This window comes from Lontra canadensis, unplaced genomic scaffold, assembly GCF_010015895.1.
Source record: "Lontra canadensis isolate GAN:19392208 unplaced genomic scaffold, GSC_riverotter_1.0 scaffold75, whole genome shotgun sequence".
Lineage (NCBI taxonomy): Eukaryota > Metazoa > Chordata > Mammalia > Carnivora > Mustelidae > Lontra > Lontra canadensis.
Window position 1 is genome coordinate 5,268,202 of NW_022631069.1, and position 22,384 is coordinate 5,290,585.

General features: G+C 38.3%; 2 protein-coding genes across 4 annotated transcripts in view; one reads left to right on the forward strand and one right to left on the reverse strand.

Moving 5' to 3' along the window:
* LOC116881549 (bile acid receptor-like) overlaps positions 1–22,384 on the reverse strand; it is a 73,638-nt gene that overhangs the window by 42,381 nt on the left and 8,873 nt on the right. The window contains exon 1 of one of the 2 annotated variants that reach the window (XM_032881374.1): positions 13,864–13,897. The exons of the other annotated variant lie outside the window; for it this stretch is intronic. The gene's annotated coding sequence lies outside the window, so the exon portion shown is untranslated. Of the gene's footprint in view, positions 1–13,863; positions 13,898–22,384 lie in introns of those variants that run through there. 2 annotated transcript variants of the gene reach the window in all.
* SIKE1 (suppressor of IKBKE 1) lies at positions 13,868–20,799 on the forward strand. Of its 2 annotated transcripts, none has more exons than XM_032881378.1 (5): positions 13,868–14,118; positions 14,343–14,448; positions 15,351–15,493; positions 16,773–16,886; positions 18,843–20,799. In XM_032881378.1, exons 1-5 carry the CDS (start codon positions 13,948–13,950, stop codon positions 18,942–18,944), a joined length of 636 nt encoding a protein of 211 aa, XP_032737269.1. In that variant the 5' UTR covers positions 13,868–13,947; the 3' UTR covers positions 18,945–20,799. The 2 variants fall into 2 exon arrangements, with proteins under 2 accessions (XP_032737269.1, XP_032737270.1); XM_032881379.1 differs by having other exon boundaries at positions 13,869–14,106.

The window sequence follows — 22,384 nt, forward strand, 5'->3', positions numbered from 1 at the left end:
CAGAAAAATCCACTTAAATATTTTCCTATCTAGCTCCCTGCCAGCCAAACAGTCACAAACCAGAATCAGCCCAGCCTGACCCAGACCACAAGCACTATCCTGCAGACTCAAGGACAAAAGAAATAGTTACCATTTTAAGCCATTGAGTTTGGGAGTAGTTTATTACGTAGCAATCGATAAACGATACACCTTCTGGTTCACTTCAGTACTTGATTCCAATCATTCAATGACCACCCCCACTACCATTCTCAGCAACTAAATTTACCTCCTTTTTCAAATGAGAAAAACAGATGTACTTAACTCCCCACCCTGAACGAATACCACGCTATAGCATAGTGGTGAAGAGTACTGATCCTGAAGCCAGACTTCCAATTCTTATCTTGGCTCTGGCACAGATAAGTTGTAAGGTTGAGAGAAAATTACATGTTCCTGGGGCACCTGTGTGGCTCAGTGGTTAAAGCCTCTGCCTTTGGCTCAGGTCATGATCTCAGGGTCCTGGGATCGAGTTCCGCATCGGGCTCTCTGCTCAGCAGGGAGCCTGCCTCCTCCTCCCGTCTCTCTCTGCCAGCCTCTCTGTCTACTTGTGATCTGTCAAATAAATTTAAAAAAAAATTTAAAAAAAAAGAAAATTACATGTTCCTTCTCTGTAAAAGTAAGGACGGTGATAATACCTACCTCATATAGTTGTGGTGAGAATTATGAACAGACCATTTAGTTGCCCATAGTTAGTACTATGGGCAAGCTCCTATTATTTTTATTGTGCACTGGCCAGTAATCCAGACCTTGATTTTTTAACAGCCTTATTCACATAACCTATTTATTACTCATATACCATAAAATACACACATTTGAAGTGTACATGTCAGTGGTTTTTAGTATGTTCACAGAGTTGGCCACCCAACACCACAATCTAATTTTAGAGCATTTTCATCACCCCAAAACAAAGCTGGATTCTGAGACTCGAAATACTAAAGTGGCTGTCAGCCACATCCTTGAGGAAAGGCCAAAAGTCCAACAGGGAATACCAAATACTGATGCCAGTCTAATGAGCAGAAGCAGAACTGTAAACAAGAACTGAAGCCAGGAATTAGAGTCAGATGGTGACAGAATTGGAGAGGAAATGAAGTTCAATACATAGCCACAAACAGTACTAGCCTGTCTACAGCTAACATTTTCACATTTGCCAGACAGGTTTAAAGGTGTAGCACCTGGGGAAGCTTCTCACTTCCCACCACGTTCAGACCTACCCTGCCAAGGCTTCGAAATCCAAGGCTTGCCCCAGACCCCTGACCTCTAAAAGGTTCTAACATATCCTGGTATGCCTTAGTCAAGGTTCTTTGGGTTATAAATACAACATTCAACTATCCTCCAAATTTCCCAGAACTGAGGGGATCACCTTTCTCTTTTATGTCTAGCTAACATAGCCTAAGCCTCCATTCTACGTTACTTCAGAGCATTTTGTCCACTCCCCAAGTATTTCTAAGATTTCTTAGGAAACACTTATGTGTTCTTACAAATATATTGTTAATGTTTCTTGCCATCTCTTCCTCCAGCCTACTACTCTGTTTCTCACAAGATCTCTTCCTACTATCTCAAAATCTTTTCTCCATCCTTTCCAGGCTATCCACTTAACACTTTGCACCAAGTGTAGACATACACACTTCCCTAAAATTCCAAAGCACAGCTAAGCCTATGTTTTTAGTGTTCATCAGTGTGACTGCCGACTTAAAGATAAAAGAAAGTACAACACAGAAAAAGGTGATTATTTAAACAAAATTTTAGTCATCATTGACCTAGTATCTCCTGGCAATACTTTACCACAGAGGTTCCCTGCCAGTGATCTCTAGTTAGCCAAAGTGTTGTAGAATGACAGCTCTCCTCCCAAAGTTAGGAGTCCTTTCAACAGTTTTTATCTTTTCCTTCCCAGACTGTGGGGTTTTCCTTTCTTCCCCAAACCAGCCAGAGAAAAAGTCTGGCCTTCTCTACTTAGGGTCCACATTTCCTCCCTGAGGATGACTGAAGGTGGGAATAAGCATGGTATTCAGGAATGATCTCCTGTTTCCCACCATCCAAAATATGATATGGACCCTGGCTGCAGGAAGCTAATCTATAATAGTTGACAGTAGAATTTCCAAAGTCTGACTTATCCAACCTTAACTAGGATCACATGTGGCTCACTGACTGTCCCACTCAGATGCCTCCATGTCAGATCCAGCCCAGTGCTTTTTCACACACTTTTCTCCAGGTTACAATGAAAAGTGTCAAATCTTCATGTTCCTATTATGGTCTGCTCTCCCAATTTCTTATAAACAAACATTTATATGATAGACACAGTCCTCCAAAAAAATAATGATTATATTCTGTCAGAAAGCAGCCCAATTCTGGAATTGGAAACAATTGGAAACAAGAAAACAATTGCAAGCAGCCAGTTCTATAAAAAATGTACACAATGTAGAAGATGCACAGAATTCATACTACTAAACCAAACTTTTATTATCTCAAAATTAAACATATTAATTTGTTTTGTTTCACTGGGTCAGGACCCTCCCTAACACAATAAGTAGAATTACTCATTACTCCATATCTCCAAGATTGAAAGGGATCACTAAAATGCTTACATAATAATTCCAAGCTTCATCACACAATACAGAGACTGGCTAATGTCCTAAAAATGACATTCTTTCCAGTTCAGGTGATTTGTCTTTGTCTAGTATGATCACCTCGGTCAGGGGGCAAGATCATAAGAGCCTCCATACCTTAAATATTCTTCCCAAATCCATAAATCTCTGAAATATGAAAGCTTGTTTTCATAATTCATTTGGCAGCAAACCTGGCTATCTCCCATAATATACAAATATTAACTCAAAATGGATAAAAGACCCATATGTAAGAACTTAAAATAAAATATAAAATATGTAAAAACTTAAAAAACAAAAGCCTTACCAAAGAAGTAAATTTTCACAACTTTGGATTATGCAATAGTTTCTTTTTTTAAATATTTTATTTATTTATTTATTTGTTTGACACACAGAGAGAGCGAGCACAAGGGGGCTGGGGGAGAGTGGCAGGCAGACAGAGAGGTAGAAGCAGACTCCCTGCTGAGCAGGGAGGCCCATGTGGGACTCAATCCCAGAACTCTGGGATCGTGACCCGAGCTGAAGGCAACCGCTTAACCGACTGAGCCACCCAGGCACCCCTATGCAATAGTTTCTTAGATATTACACCTACAACATAAGAAATCAAATTAAACATAGGTAATTTGGACTTCATCAAAATTAAAAACATTTGTGCCTCAAAATACCATAAAGAAAGTAAAAAGACAAACATAAAATAGAGTAAAATATTTCCAAATCATATATTTGACAAGGGACTTGAATCCAGAATAAAGAATTCTTACAACTTAGCAAAAAGATAAATAATCCAATTTAAAAACAATCAATATGTTTGTACAGACACTTCTCCAAAGATGATATACCATTGGCCATTAAGCATGAAAAGATGCTCAATGGCATTAGTCATTAGGGAAAAGCAAATGAAAAACACACTGAGATACCATTTCATATCCACTAGGATGGCTCTTAAAAAAAAAAAAGTGTAACAAGTTTTGGCAAGGATGAAAGGGAACTGGAACTCTCATCCATTGCTGTTGACAATGTAAAATGATGCAGCTGCTTTGGTAAACAGTTTGGCAGTACTTCAAAAAGTTAAACGTAGAGTTACCTCACGACCAAGCAATTCCACTCCAGGATATTTACCCATAAAAATCAAAAGCATACGTTCACACAAAACATATACACAAGTGTTCATAGCAGCATTATTCATAATAGCCAAGAAGAGGAAACAACCCAAATATCCATCAACTGATGAAGAGATCAATAAAATGTGGTACATCCATATAGTGGAACGTTATTTGGTCATAAAAAGGAAGGAGGTACTGATACAGGCTACAATTTGGATGGAACTTTGAAAACATTATGCTACTATGAAAGAAGCCAGACAGAAAAGGAACATATTCTACGATTCCATTTATATGAAATACTCAGAAGAGACACATCCTCAGGGACAGAAAGTTGATTAGAGGTTGCTAAGAACTAGGGTGAGAGAAAAATGGGGAGTGTCTGCTAATGGTTATGGAATTTCTTTTTGAGTAATGAATGTACTAGAATTAGATAGTGGAGATCAATACACAACTTTCAAAATATACTAAAAACCACTGAATCATATGCTTTTAGAAGGTAAAATTCATTGTATTGAGTAACTCACTAAAGCTAGTATTCAAAAATAACAAAACAAAAAACATGACTCGAGTTTTTCTGGCAGCCTAAATTGAGTGAGGTTATATTTAATTTTAATACCCATATTAAATGAATATGCATTTATTTGCTGCAGAAATCTGTGTTTAATTACAAGTACTTCCCCAGATCCTGCTGGAGGTGTTATATAATGTACAATACACAGAGCTTGGTGTCTTTCTGAAATCTTAAATTTTCTGTATCTCAGAACATGTGGTGCCCAAGGTTTTGAATAAGAAATTATGGCCTTGCAGCGCCTGGGTGGCTCAGTGAATTAAGCCTCTGCCTTCGGCTCAGGTCATGATCTCAGGGCTCTGGGATCAAGTCCTGCATCGGGCTCTCTGCTCAGCAGGGAGTCTGCTTCCCCCCCTCTCTCTGCCTGCCTCTCTGCCTACTTGTGATCTCTCACTGTGTGTCAAATAAACAAATAAAATCATTTAAAAAAAAAAGAAATTATGGTCTTGTTTAATAAAAAGCTGACTTAAGATATATGCAGTCTATCAGAAAAGAAAAGTTTGAGCTTGACAGAGAATACTAAAGTTCTCTAATGTATAAGGCATCACTTGGAGGAAATAAAAGAATCTGACATATAGGGTAATCATGAGGATTAAGTAAGTTAATTAATATAAAGTCCTTAGAACTGTGACTGACACATAGTAAGCACTTATTAAACATAATATTACTGTTATTTTTGTTGAACTGGGAATTTGGTTCCAGTGACAGCTCTTCTGTATCTAATCCTTTCCAGAGAACCAGGAGTTAGAGATGTTTATGGTTCCAGAAAACCAGTATTGTCTTCTACTGTAAACTTTGGCTTCCCGTAACAGGGAAGGCCTCCTGAAGCACAGCATAGAATGTTAGTAAGGGAAAATATCACAGAATAGCATAAGGAAGGGTCGAATTCAATGGAGTTGGTTACTTCTGTGGCTTTGAATGGACCCAAAAAGTCATCTTCCAGATTTTGATAGGAACAGACTGTACAAGCATAGCAAGAAGAGAATTATACAGGGAATTCCACTAGATTGCCCCACCTGTGGGCCACTGTTGGTTGTGCATACTTAGCACCTCTGCTTTGTGTAAGTAAGGTAGATGTCCTATAGGGTTATGGTTCAATGGTGTAGGAAATTGCAGGAGAGCACTCATTGCATAGAATTGTGGGTTTTAATAAAAGACATATTAAAATATTGTTTGCAAATTCTACAGTGGCGAAGTAGGTGGGTCAGCAATGTTATCTATAGGAGATATGGTAGCGGAAATTTTCTTCAAGAATTTTGTTGATATAATCTGTTTGGCAAATTGGTCTTTAAGTGATTGGCAATAGACGTCTGAACATACAAAAGGAATTTGACATGATTACCAGAGTCATAATAAGTCTGAGGGCCACAGGTAAGTTGTTAGGATACCTCTGGAGATAACTCTTTAGAAAACAGGGGAGATGACTACATTAATCAGGAATCTAGAATATGAATCTTTTGATAAGAGCCATTTCTACTATCAAATTCAGGGGGCAAACAAAAACAGTCTATTATATATTTCAGCTAGGGCTGAACAGCTACAGAGTTTTTAAAGAAGGTACTTTCTCAAGGAACCTGTGCTGCCCTTGTCAAAGCATATAGACAAATTTACATCTACCAATTCTGGCTACATTCATAGCATGAAAGTTGAAACTTTGATAAAATTGCCCATCGTATCTGGTACAGACCAAGCATTCTCATTTTTTTTCTGAGTTGATCCAAACCAAGATGGCTAGACTTCATCAACTTGAATGCCAGACTCTTTCAAAGTAGTATTGAAGGTGACTTGACTTTCGCATTCCCAACTTCACAGCTTATCTCAACCAAGACTTATCTTCCTTATGAAGGCATGAAAGCGACTTTGTAGACTTTTAACCTTCCTGAGTGATAAATCCTGAGACCTTTACGATATTTCAAATTTGAAAAGATGACTGTAGCATATACTTTTCCCCACAAAATTAATACAGAACCACACGGGCAACAATAAAATGCTGCCAGTGCAGATGTTAAGTTGTTGCTTAAGCCAACAGACTAGCTAAGCAAGATCCTACACACTAGCTTGGAGCAGAAAAATCACCATACTTCATGAACTGTCACAATCACTTGAGAATACACAAAGGTTATGAATGCTAAATATTCAAATTCCAAGAATCTACTGTAACATGGGTCTCCATATGATGGAAGGGGATCTATTACTGTTGGTTATATGTTTTCGTAATTTAGGGACACACTGAATCAGCCAGGATGATGGTAAAGGTGATGAATGTTTCGAATTAGAATATGGTGCCCACCCATTTAGGTGGGCCCATGTTACAAAATGAACCATTTACAATCTTACTCAAGTTTTATTAAGTATTCAGTAGACTTTGGAGCCAGCTCTGCCACTTAACTCAAGTTGATACTTTGGTCATAAAAAGGAAGGAGGAGTTCGTAGCTGTTTAGCTCCTAAACAGGAGTTCGTAGCTCCCTTAACCCAATGATTCTGCTGACAAATAACTCCATAACTTTATAATACACATCACATTTAGAAATATCTCCTTCTTATCAATCAACTGGCTTTTCTTTCCTTTCACTTTACAGTTCCAGAAAAGAAGGAAGAGAATACTTTGGGAGTGTCCAGTCCTGAGAGGAAAAAGAGAGCTTGCCCTTTCTGAGGGGGTGCCTTGTGGGAAAACTCAGGCAACTGTGGAAAGACACAGACACATACAGTCCTGGGTTAAAGTCCAAAATAAAAGAAAGTTTTGTCCTGTTTCCCATTTGAAATCCTATGCAGTGGATCCTATCCATTTCATACCTCACTGTTATTTCTTCTAGTAAAATTTGAACTTCTCAGGTTTGCTGTCTCTTATAGTGTTAACAAAGGAATTCTAGAACCTAGCCTTCTAAATGCAAGTTTTCTTTTTTTTTCCCAAGTTTTTATTTAAATTCCAGTTAGTTAACATACAGTGTAACATTAGTTTCAGGTGTAGAATTTTGTGATTCCTCACTTACATGGAACACCTGGTGCTCATCACAAGTACCCTCCTTAATACCCATCATCTATTTAACCATCCTCCCAACTTGGCTAGATTTCTTTTTAAACAAAGAGTTTGCTAATCTGTATCTCATTAATGAAAGAGAAAGACTGCTGGCTGCCCCCACAACAGTCACTGCTGATGCAGCCACATAAAAAGAGAAATAGTGATTACAGCATGGAAGTCACCCAGAAGTTCCCACTGGCCTCGGAGGAAACAAGAGTAGTAGCTGAGAATGTGGCTAGGAAACTTACCAGAGGAGTTGACTGCAAATTCAGGAGGGACCAAGGTGGTCTGTAACTCAGGACTCTAAGGATTACTGCCTCAGCCATGAACCTATTGGTAGGTATGCCTTAAGGAGATGTTAGATCTATAAACCCCTCTCTACCACCCACTGTGGTCAGGGAGGACTACCAGGCCCTAAGTCTAGAGAGGATAGACGAAGCTTGTGGAGGGATGGAACCAGACCAACCAACCACACCTCCGCAAGGCTGGGGTTTGGGGGTGGGGGGACACTCTTTGTCCTAAACACCCCAAACGTCCATATTCCATCATGGATCAAAGTGGGGAAGGGGGGAGGAAATCTGAAAAACTGCATCACACATAAGAATCTGATTTACCTAAAGAAACTGTTCAATTACTTAGACGAAGTTTATAGACTCAACTAAAAGCTAGAGTTATTCTTTTTTTCCCATTTCACCTAATGAGGTGGATAAGGGGTTCACAAGAAATGGCAGATTATAGAAAAATAAGCTCAAGTTTCTGTACACATCTGTGCAATGGAAGTAAATTTGTACCCACTGCATACAGTTTTACATATTGATCACAATTGGTCAGCATATTTGTGAAAAATGTGGAGCACATTAGATGATGACATTAAAGAAATATTTTAAAAAACAAATAGCCAGGGGCACCTGGGTGGCTCAGTGGGTTAAAGCCTCTGCCTTCGGCTCAGGTCATGATCCCAGGGTCCTGGGATCGAGCCCCACATCGGGCTCTCTGCTCAGTGGGGAGCCTGCTTCCTCCTCTCTCTCTCTCTGCCTGTCTCTCTGCCTACTTGTGATCTGTCAAATAAATAAATTAAAAAAAAAACCAAATAGCCAATTCCATTAAAATAAAAGTACAGTTACCCACCCTTTGGTCCCACGTGGACTCCACCATTGTTAATAGGACTTTGGGGCTGCATTGCCCAGTCCTCCCATTCTGCCAGACAAGCAGCTTCAGTAACCAGAGACTAATCCAATAAGAGGTAATTTGGGTTTCATAATGAGGACCATCCATCTTGCTCGTCCCCCAACATTCTGATAATACCCAAATGCCTGTTTTTTGGACTCCCTCATTAATTTGAATGAGAAGAGACTTTTTGTTTACTTAAGACAGATACCAGTCATAGCTTTTGTTTCTTTGTTTTTAATTTCCTTTGTTTTTAATTCTTCCATGCATGAAGGATAAGAGGTCAGTGCCAATGATGTTCTGATTTCATTAAAAACAAAACAAAAACAACAACAACAACAACAACAAAAACGATGTGTGTGTTATCAGTTTCCTAGGGCTATCCTAACAAATCACCACTGGGTGGCTTACTCAAAACAACAGAAATTTATTTTCTCATAGTTGTGGAAGCCAGAAGTCTGAAATCAAGGTGTTAACAGTGCAGATACCCTTTGGAGGCTCTGAGGGAATCCATTCTATGCCTCTCTCCTAACTTCTGGTGGCTGTAGGCAAACCTTGGCTTGTAAACACACCACTCCAATCTCTGCTTCCTTCATATGACATTCTCCCCTGTGTGACTCTGTGTGTCTTCTTCTTTTCTGCTACAGTTTTTAAAAAAGATTTTATTTTTAATCTCTAGGGGCGCCTGGGTGGCTCAGTTGGTTAAGTGGCTGCCTTCAGCTCAGGTCATGATCCCAGGGTCCTCAGATCGAGCACTGCATTCAGCTCCCTGCTTAGCAGGAAGCCTGCTTCTCCCTCTCCCACTCCCCCTGATTGTATTCCCTCTCCTGCTGTGTGTCTCTCTCTGTCAAAGAAATAAATAAAATCTTAAAAAAAAATGTAATCTCTACACCTAAAATGGGGCTGGAGCTGACATCAAGAGTCGCACACTCTACCAACTAAGCCAGCCAGGCACCCCCCTTTCTGTCACTTCTAAAGATAACTGTCTTTGGATTTGGGGTTCATCCTAATCCAGGATGATCTCATCTTGAGATCTTTTCCAATTACAAATGCAAAGATCCCTTTCCAAGTAAGGTTACATTCATAAGTAGAGGGAGTTAAAGCTTGGACTTATCTTTTGGGGAGACGCAATTCAACCTACTACAAAGCATTCTTAAACCTTTTAGGAAATAGGGATGTCAGTTTAAATATTAAGACCAGGACAATAAATTACTAAATAAAACAACCAATCAGAATTACAGACTTTTTAAATGTTAAAGGTTATTTTCAAAAGCCACAGCAACAATCTCTGAAGTCAGGGTGTCTCATAATTAGAATTAACATTTACAAGGAGTTTTGTGATACAAACTAGTATCTGCTTTTCTGGCTTTCTAGAAGACTAAACATTTTTCCTTATCTTATTGAGATTTCTTTTACCATAATGATGAGGGTCTGTGGGTTTTCAAGACCAAGTCCTAGAAAGCCATTAGTTAGCAGCAACAGGAAAAAATTAGGTATGAGAGCTCAAAACTTACCCTATGGAGGACAAAGGAGCAAAATAAAGCAGACACATTTTTCTAATCTTAAACACCAACAATTTCATTCCAAATGTCTCCTGAGAGGCATACACCATACATAGGAAACCATTTTCATGCTTCTTACTTTTGTACACTTCAGAAATTGGCATGGATATGCTCACCGTGCTGTATCCATTCTTTACCAGGAAGAAGGCTTGATTGACATTGAACTGTAAGAGTCTTCTAATTATTTGGATGAGTTCACTCATATTGACGTGACCAGGTGCAAGAAACTCAGCTTTATCCTGAGTTTTATTTCCTATCTCCTATTTTATCTCCTATCTCAGTATAGGAGACTGCTTCTCACCTTTGTATGGTTCTTCCCCCCACACACACACCCCACACTTGTATGGTACTGTTATCACTGGGATTTGGGTGGGAGTTGCTTTTGAGTACTTCTGGCGTCTTTTATTCTTTGTTCGAAGGTGCAGCACCACTTGAAGTTTTCTCCAAGGTCTTGGCATGGTAGGTTGAGGTGGTGTGGCAGCAGTGGTGACTCCGACTGTGGTAACATCAACTTCTGCAAAGACTTAGTAAATAGCTACTATGTCCCTTTCTTCTCCTGGTTTCTCCTCCTTCAAATGTCCTTCTACTCTCTTATAACTTTTCCTTTATTAGATCCTTCCCATATGAAGGCTACAAATGTACTTAAGACTTGTTCATAAAAATAAAAGCAAAAAACAGAAACAAAAACCCTCTTTTATTTCCGTATCTCCTTTTTTAGCCACTACTAGAATCATAGGATTGGTCAAGGGTTGGAGTTTCCTGCTTGCATTTGGCTTTTTAAAAAAGTGCACTGGAGCACCTGGGGGCACTGTTGGTTAAGTGTCCAACTCTTGATTTAGACTCAGGTCATGATCTCAGGGTAGTGGGATCGAACCCTCCACCCTCATTGAGCTCCAAGCTCAGCACCGAGTCGGTTTGTCTCTCTCTTGGCTACTCCACACCCACTGCTTCATGTGCGCATGCTCTCTCTCTTTCTCTCTCTTAAGTAAATAAATAAAATCTTCAAAAAAATGTGCATTGAAATTAGGGGTACTAGAGAGACTCTGGTCCAGATTGCCTATTGTAAGAGCCCTGTCTGGTCAGGGAAAGAAAATTAAATGACACAGAAATAATCTGTAGGTAGAAAGAATGTGGACATATTCAAAAATAGAAGAGCTGGATGAAGTCAAAGAGACAGTAATGGGAGAAAATGTTGCAAGAACTAGATAGATTGAAAGAAAGGTTGTAGTCAATTAGATGAAAGCTTAAAACTTCTGATGATGAACAATTCTTGGTGAATGATCGAGGGTATGACCAAATGATCAAGGGATGGCCAAAACAAATTCAATGTCTCTAGAAATGAGGAGGCCAAGGAAGACCATTAGCTAAATTGTCCATATAGACATGAATGCCATGGAAAACATAAAGTAATCAAAAAGACTGTAAGTCAGTTCCTCAAATCTAGGAATAAAGGAGAATACTCAAGGTAGAAGGTCAGCAATAAGGAAGAATAGAAGATTCTTCAGCTGGATGACACAAACTTCAAATAAAGTGGAGGTTTTACACAAGCAGGTATGAGTAATTACTTGTCGGTGTCATTGGGGAATTAGAACAACCAGTCTAGTTTTCAGCCCTAATGTGGGTGGGGCATAGAAGAATAATTACCACCATTGAAAGGGCAGCAGGCCTTGTGGTATCTTTGAGGAAGAGCTATTAGAGGAAAAGGCGACTTGAGGTAGGGAGAAGACCAGTTAGGAGACCCTTGCTTCATAGGGATGAGAAAGAATGATGGCCTAACCTATGATAGCAGTGAGAATACAAAGAGGGAACTATGGAAGGAACTATGTCCTAAAGATATAAAGGACATATATTGCTTTGATAACTAATTAAATGTGAAGAATAACTAGGAAGAATAAAGCACAAATTTCAGGATTCTGTTTTGGGCAAATGGGTATGAATGCACTCTCTACTGAAGCAGAGGGAGAAGCAGGTTTAAAAAAATAATAATGAGATCAGGTTTTGACCTCCTGTCCCTCTGGAAATACCCTATAAGTAACCCAAATATATATTCTAGGCTCATGAATGAGATCAGGCTACAGAGCTGTATTTGAGAACCATCATTCCTGAAGGAAGTCAAAGACAAATAAGGGAAAGAGATCACTTAGGGAGGGTGTTTTGTTTTGTTTTGTTTTAATGAATGAAGGAATGAAAACTCTTTATATCTGTGGCTCTGTGTTAATCTTTTTCCTGTTGGTCAGGAGTCCTGATTTGTTATTTTTGTTAAACTTGTTCCACATCTCCCTCTTACAATTATCAAATGTCTCCATTGTGCGATTTTGTATTGTGAATACAAAAGTAAAAAGCATTGCTCTTTTCCTGGTGCTTCTCTAACCTCTCACTACTGCTTTGAGGCTCTCGCCCTTTTACCAACCTCCTAATTCTGTCATTACCTTCAATTATTTATGACTATAAACTCCTTTTCCCACTAGAATACTCCCTAAGGGCAGAGACCCTGTGTTATTCTCTGCTGTATTCTAGACACTAAACAGTGCCTGAAACAGAGCAGACTCTCTGAAAATATTTATTAAGGTAATGAATGAAAAAGAACAAAGTTTGACATACAAGCTTGACAAAGTAAACTCTTATAAACCAATAAAACAACTAGTACAAAAGTCATTGCCATTCTGGTTAATTTATTTTTAATTTGTTACTTGAATTAATAAAGAAAAAATAGGCAAGCAGAAAATAATAGTTACTACATATCACACCCATTAAAATGGCTATCAACAACAGCAATGACAACAAAACAGAAAACACCAAGTGTGAGCACGGATGTGGAGAAATTGAGACCCTTATGCACTGTTGCTAAAATGTAAAATGGTGCAGCCACTGTGAAAAACAGTGTGATCTTTCCTCAAAAAAATCTAAGCTACAATTACTTCCTGACCCAGCAATTCCACTTCTGGGTACATAGCTAAAAGAATTGAAAGCTGGGACTCAAACAGATAAGTAATACCCCTATTCATGACAATATTATTCACAACAGCCAAAAAGGGGAAGCAACCCAAGTGTACATAATGGATGAATGAACAAACAAAATATGGCATATACAGACAATAGGATATAATTCAGCCTTAAACAGGAAGGAAATTCTGATGTGCATGAATAAAACTGGAGGACATGTTATGTGAAATAATCTAGTCACAAAACAAATATGAATTGCACTGATTCCATTCACTGTACATAAAGTATCTCAAGTAGTTAAATTTCTAAAGACAGAAAGTAGAATAGTGGTTGCCAGTAGCTGGGAGGACTGCGATGGGATAAGGAGTTAATATTTAATGGGTACAGAGATTCCATTTTGCAAGACGAAGAGTTCTGGCGATGGATGTGGTCATAGTTACACAACAAAGGGAATGCACTTAATATTACTGGAGTGTACTTTCTAATACGGTTAAGATGGTACATTTTATTGTATTTTACCACAATTTTTAAAAAATTAATTTCAGAGAGAAATTAAGAGAAATTAGTCAAAGAGACTAAGCGCCAAAAAAAAATAATAATAATAATAATTAAAATGCCGATGACTGAGTAACAACCGATATCAATCAAAACGCGTATAAGGAAAGAAGAAACTCGGTCCGCCCAGCCGCGAACCAGCTTGACCACCAAGCCCTGGGAGCCGGAGACCAAAGGCGGGGAAGGGCCATGCCTGGGGCTCCGCGCAGGTGAAGCTCCGGAAGGCCACTCCTTAAAGTAGGTCAACCGCGGCCTGGGCCGCCACGGCGCAGGCGCATAGGGCTGCTGCCGGGGCGCCTTTGAAACGTACCGGAAGTGACGTTTGTAACGCTGGGCCGGGTTCAGGGAAGATTCGGGTCGGTGATCAAGGCTAGGCCTCTGGTCCTGGGCCACTATGAGCTGCACCATCGAGAAGATCCTGACAGACGCCAAGACGCTGCTGGAGCGGTTGCGGGAGCACGACGCGGCCGCAGAGTCGCTGGTGGATCAGTCCGCCGCGCTGCACCGGCGGGTGGCCGCTATGCGGGAGGCGGGGACGGCGCTTCCGGACCAGGTCGGGCAAAGGGTAGGGGTCCGTGCCCAAAGGATCTGTGCACCCGAGGGGTGGAGGGCGAAGGAAGGTGGGAACTCGGGTTTAAGTCTATGCCTAGTCTCAGAGGGTGGCGGTGAGACCTTTCTGCGGGGTCGGGGTTGAGAATGCTGCCCTGGAGCTCCGATTCCTGCTTCTTCGGTTGCATCCGCGGCTGTTTCCCTGTTAACTGCGCGCTTAGTCTGTCTCTGTTTGTCCAGTATCAGGGAGATGCATCCGATATAAAGGACATGTCCAAATTCAAACCTCACATTCTGCTGTCCCAAGAGAATACACAGATTAGAGACTTGCAGCAGGAAAACAGAGGTTAGTCAGGCCTTTTTGCGTAGTTATGATTTTCTCATATCCAGTAATATTTCAGAAGTTTTTGCCTAACTATTCACATCCTGAATGTATCTTAAGATTAGAACCTTTAAAAGCGTTATTCTGTGATGATCCCTAACAATAAAGTGTTACGTTACCCTTTTTAAGCTCATCTGACTGATTTTGTATCTGTAGGCAGCTTTTCAAAGGGGTGCTTAGTTGAGTTGAATTATTGCATGGCTTAAGAGTTGAATTATTGCATGGCTTATTTATGTATCCCCTTATGGATATTTGCACAACAAGAGTGTTAATATACTCAAGGGCTTGAACTTTTTATGTTTAAATATTAATTGAAATACACACTGACGTTAAGATTGAAGAGATTTTTTAAAAAAGGTTCTTGTGCAAGGTGGAAGAACTGAATTTTAGCTTCAGGGTGTATTTTCTTAGGCTTGATGAGTACATTATTAATGATAGCAGTATGAAGTTATTTGTATATCACTTGACAGAACTTTCGCGTATATCATCCCATTATATTCTCATATCTTCATTTTGATGTAGATAAGTCTTAGGTACTTAATATGACAATGCAGTTAAGAAATAGGCTCAGAGAGGGTAATGATTTTCATAAAAATAGTAGTAAGCTTGTAACTCACTGAACTGAACTGAAACCCATGTTTTCTTATTGTACATCCCAGGTTGTTTCTACCAGACTATGCTGCCTCTGCCTAGAAAGTTATTTTTCTCATAGACCTTAATCGTTGAGTTTTGTGGACTTAAACACTGAGTATAACTTTGCATTCTCAATATCTCACGGAGTGTCATAAAATTCCAACTGTTAAGAGTTTTGGCTTTGGGAGCTCTCTCTCAGATGTCACTGCCAAGTGATTTTATTTTTTTGATAGAGCTATGGGTTTCCTTGGAGGAACACCAGGATGCTTTGGAACTCATCATGAGCAAGTACCGGAAACAGATGTTACAATTAATGGTTGCTAAAAAGGCCGTGGATGCTGAACCAGTCCTGAAAGCTCACCAGTCTCACTCTGCAGTAAGAAACTTTGATGAATAACTTCTGAATGAATGGGATTAAAGTCTTGAATTGTTTTAAATTGATTGCTTGTTTTTGAAGGAAAGTAAGCTTGTTTATCACATTCACTGTTGATTTTGCTGTAGCTTTGGAAGGATATGAATAGAAAGAAGGGAGTAAAGGGCAGCTCAGAAGCTTTTTTCTTTTAGTGGGACTATGGTTCCTCACTCCTGTCTGCCCCAAGATCTCTTTTCACAAGATGAATGGATGCTTATGCAAACATAAGGCAAGGTAGTGCTGATGGTTCTCAGTAAATACTTGGTTGGTTACAACTGTACTTCCACTAAACTGTAAGCTCCTTGATTAAGGAGCATGGATTCTTCTCTTATCCCTAGCACAGTACCTGGCACATAGCAGGCGGTCAGTAAACCTTTATTAAACTGAACTACATAGCATCATACTATGTTGTTAGAGAGAAATAATATTTAATATTTAAATAACATTAATAAAATATTAAAATAATAAATGATATAGAAAATATATAAAATCTAATGTATATAATATCTTAAATAATAAATAATAAAATATTAAATATTAAATAATATTTAAATAATATTTTTAAAAATACATGGCATAGTTTCTACACTTCGGTTGCTTACGTTGTAATTTGGGAGACCCAATAATTGTGCTTATGTTTTTAGAGTGTTTCACAGGTATCATTGTACATTCATATGTATTATATCATTGAAACCTGGAATGATAGATTGGCACCTCACTATTTGTTCCATGGAATTTATGAAAGATAAATTTCATCTTAGATTCCTTTGAAGGTATTTTGTGGACTTAACAAAAGTCTTAGTGAGCAGGAATATTTTAAATATGTGACTAGCTCTCAAAGTAAATAAATAAATAAATAGCTCTCATCTGGAAGAGAAAAATAAACTATTTTCCGTAATGTGGAGAAAAGAACTTAATAGACACAGTTTAGCTCACATGAGAAAGTTGGGAAGAGATATAACCAAAGATAAAGTAAGGTACCTTGGGATGTGGTAGGCTTCCTGCCAATTAAACTATTCAGTGGGTGGTTAGACTAGAATCAATCTTTAAAACAAATTGTGAATACCACAAGATAATTTTATTATGGCTTTGCCTCTAAGGACTCAGATTATGGTGAAACTCCTACGTAACTTCTATAGCATAGATTAAATGAACTTCTAACATTGTAATGCACATGTCCTCATGAACTTCATATCTGCAGAAAAGATAACTTTTTCACTTTTTTTTCTTAATATCTTCACAGGAAATTGAGAGTCAGATTGACAGAATCTGTGAAATGGGAGAAGTGATGAGGAAAGCAGTTCAGATGGATGATGACCAATTTTGTAAGATTCAGGAAAAACTGGCCCAATTAGAGGTAAGATTGTTGCTATTATAGGCTCGCAATACTTAGGACGTTTTCTCAGAGTCTGGAAGGTAGGCCATCACTATCCTAGGCAGTGTATTGATGTTTTCTTTGTGTTCATGATTTAAAATGAAAACTTCCTCCAGGGGTATCCAGGTGTCTCAGTTGCTTGAGTGTCTGACTCTTGAGTTCAGCTCAGGTCATGATCCCAGGGTTGTGAAATGATCCCCGTGTTGGGCTCACTCAACTTCTTTCTGCTTGAGATCGTCTCCCTCTTCCTCTGCCCCTGCCGCTCCCCATTCTCTCTTTCTCTAAAAAATAACTAAAATAAATCTTAAAAGAAAGCAACTCCTTCTCCATAACATACATTTATGTTCCTGAATGTAATGTAATGTAATCAGCAGCAAACAATGAAAATGCCAACTATGTCTTGGCTAGAAATTGAAATAATTGTCATATTAAGAGGGTAGAGACAGTGGAAGAAACAAATTACATGTGAGCTAAAATCCCTCCAGGGAACGCCTGGGTGGGTCAGTTAAGCGTCTGCCTCCGGTTCAGGTCATGATCCCAGGGTCCTGGGAGCTGGTACTGCATTGGGCTCCTTGCTCAGCAGGGAACCTAGTACTCCCCCTGCTTGTGCATGCTCACTGTCTCCCCCTCTCTGTCTGACAAATTAATCTTCAAAAAATTAAAATACAAAAAAAAAATTTTAAAATTAAAAATAAATCCCTCCTGTCATAAAAGGAAGTCGAAATTGATGATCAAAAAATAGCAATACAGCCATATTAATAATTATTAATCATTCCCCTATGAATCATAGAAGTACCAAAAGAAAGAGATAAAAATATTAAAAGTGGTTACCTTTGGAGAACAAGGCCTGCCACTTATTTTATAAACCTTATGGTCTTGATTTTTTAAAAGTTATTTTCATGTAATTTTTTTCATTATAATAGCAGTATTTTACAAAAAAAAAAAAAGGCATGGGGGTATTAGTATGTTTATCAAATTTTTAAGAAAACACATTAAAATAGGTGGCTTGAATGTTGCTTAATTACCAGGTACGATCATGGACCCTTTGAGAAATACCAGAGGAAAAAAGATAGGATATGCCTGAGTCTCGTGAAAGGAATAAGACTGATATGATATGAAATGCTTCATACATGCTAGGAGAAATGCACAGTACTAAGGAAAGCACTTTATATGGTAGACGATTTAATGACCATGGGCCCAGACTCTTGGTGAAGTGTGAAGATGCTATAGTTTATCAGAATTTCCTACAGAGAATAAAGATGAAAAGTGCATGCTGCCCTAACTGGAAATCAAAGGCAGTGACAAAGGTCTCAAGTAGGAATTAGGAGTTAGTTAAAATGATAGGATGACCTTATCTGCACTATCCCTGATTTACTCAGATATAGAAACAGCCCTGAGGAAATATGGGACAAATTTTATTAAATATTTTAAGTGGAAAGGACACGGGCATCAGATTGAAACCCCAGGAATACCACATCCAAGTTGTCTGAGTTTGGACAAGTTTTTGGACTTTTGTGGGCCACAGTGTCCTCATCTTAAAGAGAACATGGATGTGAGCAATGGTACCTGCCCTATGGGTTGTTCTGAGGTGTACATATGTACATATGTACATCTTACATATGTAAGACACCCAGTGGTACCTGATATCCCCAGTGAGTAGTTTCTTTCCCCTTTCTTTCCTTTCTCCAAAACATCCAGGAGAGAAGACTGAGCAGAGTCAAGATATTTTTAGGAATTCAAAAGGCACAGGGCATATAGAAATTACTCAGGAAATGTATGTTAAATGATGAATTAGTGTTTTAGGAAATTCTCAATTACTTTCTTTCCATAAAACGTTTAAAATTAAAACACTTTCTGTTCCTGGTCTAAAACAGTGTGTTCTGGTGTAGTTTGACAGTCAAAATACTTGATATAAACAAACCTTTTTTTTTTTTCCAGCTTGAAAATAAAGAACTTCGAGAATTATTGTCCATCAGCAGTGAATCTCTTCAGGTCAGGAAGGAAAACTCAATGGACACTGCTTCCCAAGCCATCAAATAACTTCTGAATGACAGCTGGAGATTGTTTATCAAGGAAGGAAATTATCTTTCTATTTGAGTATTGTCCATTTAGTGTCTTGCCTCAGACTTGATTTAGTGTTGATTAAAGGTATCAGATGGCAGCTTAGAATTTGCAGTCAAATTGGCTGTCCACAAAACAGTTTTTGGGTGTGTTCGTGAAATACACACTGAGTTTCACCATTCCTTTCTCTAAGAGACCTATTTTTACTTTTCAGTTCTGGGACCTCAATTTATTATCGGTTCCTTTTTGTTTCTTCACATCTCTCAGACTTAGAGCCTTTTATTACAAGCCAGCAATCTTTATTTTGTATAAGATTATAAATTACAATTCTAAAAAATTTTTAAGAAATTAGCTTTTTAAATTATTTGGCACAAATCTAGATTTTTTTTTCCCCCATTTGTGAAAAGTAATACAGTTCCACACAACTAGATTGACAGATTGTCTGATTTGTGATGTCATTCACCTCCTGTTAAGTTTTAAGTCTCTCTGGTGCTAAGAGTTGGCACTTTATGACCTGGTGTCTTTACTCTTAATTTGAGAGAACCTACTGCTAGTTCCCAAGAAGCATACTTGAAAATAGGTAGCAGGAGAGTCATCATATTGTTCAAAGAACCCTGAGAAGTTTGTCCTTTGTGTGACATACACATGTACTCTTAGTTCAGATGCTGAAGGAGCTGTTATTTATTCTGTTATATATTAATAGTCAATTTTTCAATATTGTCCTCCTAGGTAATCTTCAACTTGGGTGGTTTACTCAGTTGAAGAGCATAAAATGGGTCTTTTCACATTGTAGTTTTTAGGTACTACATTCTATTTAATTTATATATAAATTTTGTTTCATAGTTAAGAACCATCACTTACTTAGATGTCTTTCATTACTAGTACTGATAGTTGGCTTTCTTTTTAGATCCATTTATCATGAGGAAGCAAAATTTTATCACCCAATGAGAGTTACTACATTTGTTGTGCTGTGAGGACAACAAAGTAGTGTTGAGATTCAAATGCTGAGCAGTCAACCAGACTCACTCATCAACTCACTCGCCTATCTCAGTTTAGTTACATGCCAAATTTACAAATTGCTTCATGTTACACTATCAACTCGGGTCTGCCCAAAAATAATTGAAATAATGAATCCCAAACCTGTCCATATTTTCCAGTAGCACTGAGCACCATACTGACAGGAGACACAGTATTTAAAAGAGTTTTTTGTTAGTGCTTTGCGTGATGTAAAATTTCTTTTGTACTTCCATAAAGAATTAACTCCAGTTAAAACAATAAAACCTCACGAAGATATCCTAAAAGCATCTGACCCCACTTAATACTGAAAGAACTTGGCCTATTGTGGTGGTCTTTAATGATTAGGTGTATGTCATTTTAGAAACTCAAATTTCTATTCAAAGTCCTGCATAGAATTTGAAAAATACTTCCACCCCCAATGTAGGCATTTTTATCTTATTTCCCAACAGGAAGTAAAACTTTAGTCCAGCCGTTCGGCTTGAAGTATATGCCCTAAGTGCCACTTTGTGTCCCATTGGTTCCACTCAGGAAGCAGGTACCCCTACGTGATATATCAGCTGCCATGGCCAGTTTTCAGTAAAAATGATAAAGTCATCAAATGGCCCATTAAAGTATGAGACGGTGTCTCTTTATCTGCCTTATGTTCCTTTAAAGTTGTTTACATCTTGAATATCAGGATAAATCTATGTTAACTTTTCCCCTGCCAAATCAAAAGCTTGAAGTTTGAGTGAAAGAGCTCTCAGTGCCCTACAAAATGTAAATTTTGGCTGGTGTTAACACAAATACAGCATTTCTAATAAACACATTTTAAGAATAATAGTAAAACTTTACTCAGTAATTAGTCTAATTATTGGGAAATACAAAGGTTTCTTTTTTACATATATAGCAACCTGTTAAACAGGGCTTTCATAAGTATTTTGTAATTAGCATAATGTAGTCAACAGTATAACGCTACAAATAGCTGTTTCTAAAATGGTTTTAGAGATTTCCTCATCATTAAAAATCCAAAATTATACAATTACAAATAATATAAAATTAAAACAGAGTTTGGAAGTACCTTGAAAAATGCTAAAGTAGTACCCATTTTTACCTTAATAATACCTTATTTTGGTGTGCCCCAAAATGGTTTGCTGACTACTGGAACAGAAATTTGGGAATGGGATCCAGGAATTTGTGCTTTAATAATTGTCCCTGATAACTTCTAAGGACACTATTTTGAAAATCTAGTCTACTATGTACCAGACACTTCATTTGGAATTATGAATGGAAAAAAGGTAGGGGAAAAACCTTGACACTTTCAGAAGAAAAATTTGGTAGAGAAGACCTATAATTACAGTGCAGTGATACATCTAATACGAGGGTGTATAGGACACGGAGGAGAAAGCTCGGTGCTTTCTAGTTATCATATAATCTCCATTTCAACTGTACCTCGTTTTACACATACTCGGGCACAAGGAGGTTATGCTACATATCTAAACAAGATTCCAACCCGGAGAGACTCTAAAACATATTCTTAACCACTAAGTTAAGATGCCTTTAAATGCCAAATACTGGTGGGAATTCAAGTGGTTCTTGATTAGCAAAAACTACTTTTAGCAATAGGGCAAAGGAAATACCATAGCCCATATATTGGGAAATAGGAATTCAATAAATGGAGTCATAATGAGACATATTTGTCATCTCTTTTCTAGAATGATGTAGCTGAGAGCTTGTATGCGTGCAACTGACACTATGTTTCAACAGTGGTCTTACCCATGTATGGAAAAGTGCAGTTCCGTCTTTCAAATCTGCTTCCTTAGCATGTATGGCTTTTCATCTTTCATGTTCTTGTGGTTGCAAGAAGGTTGGTGCTGTGCCAGGTGTCTTGGCCATATTGAAGGCAGAAAGAAAGAGGGAAATGGCCTATGTCAATGTGTGTATCCTCTTTTATGAAGAAAAGCAAAGCTTTCCCAGAAATTCTAGACAGATTTCCCTGTCTCACTTGCCTGCTTCTTTAAATGGTTACTTCTATCTGCAAAGACTGGGTACATAGTTGCCTCAAATAAAATCAGTATTCTATTATCAAGGAGGAAAGAGTATTGAGAAAGCAATTAACGATGTCTGACAAGTCCTTTTACATTGAATAGTTTTAACAAGTGAAAACATTAGCTGAAGGTGTTGGTGTTAGGTAGCCAAGAGAATGAGCTGTGGCAGACAACTGTCCTTTCTTTTTTGGCTGCCCAATATCCTTATTCCTATCCTGTTTGGAGAACCCTCACCTAATGAGGCAAAGCCTTCCTCCCTCCTAAGAAATTTGAAAGTGTCACATAAAGGTTTTCCCAGTCTCTTTTGCAGCTAAGGAAGATGCATCTATCTTAAACTCTAACGTTAGGCAAAAAAGCAGGAAACTACAGAATTCTTTG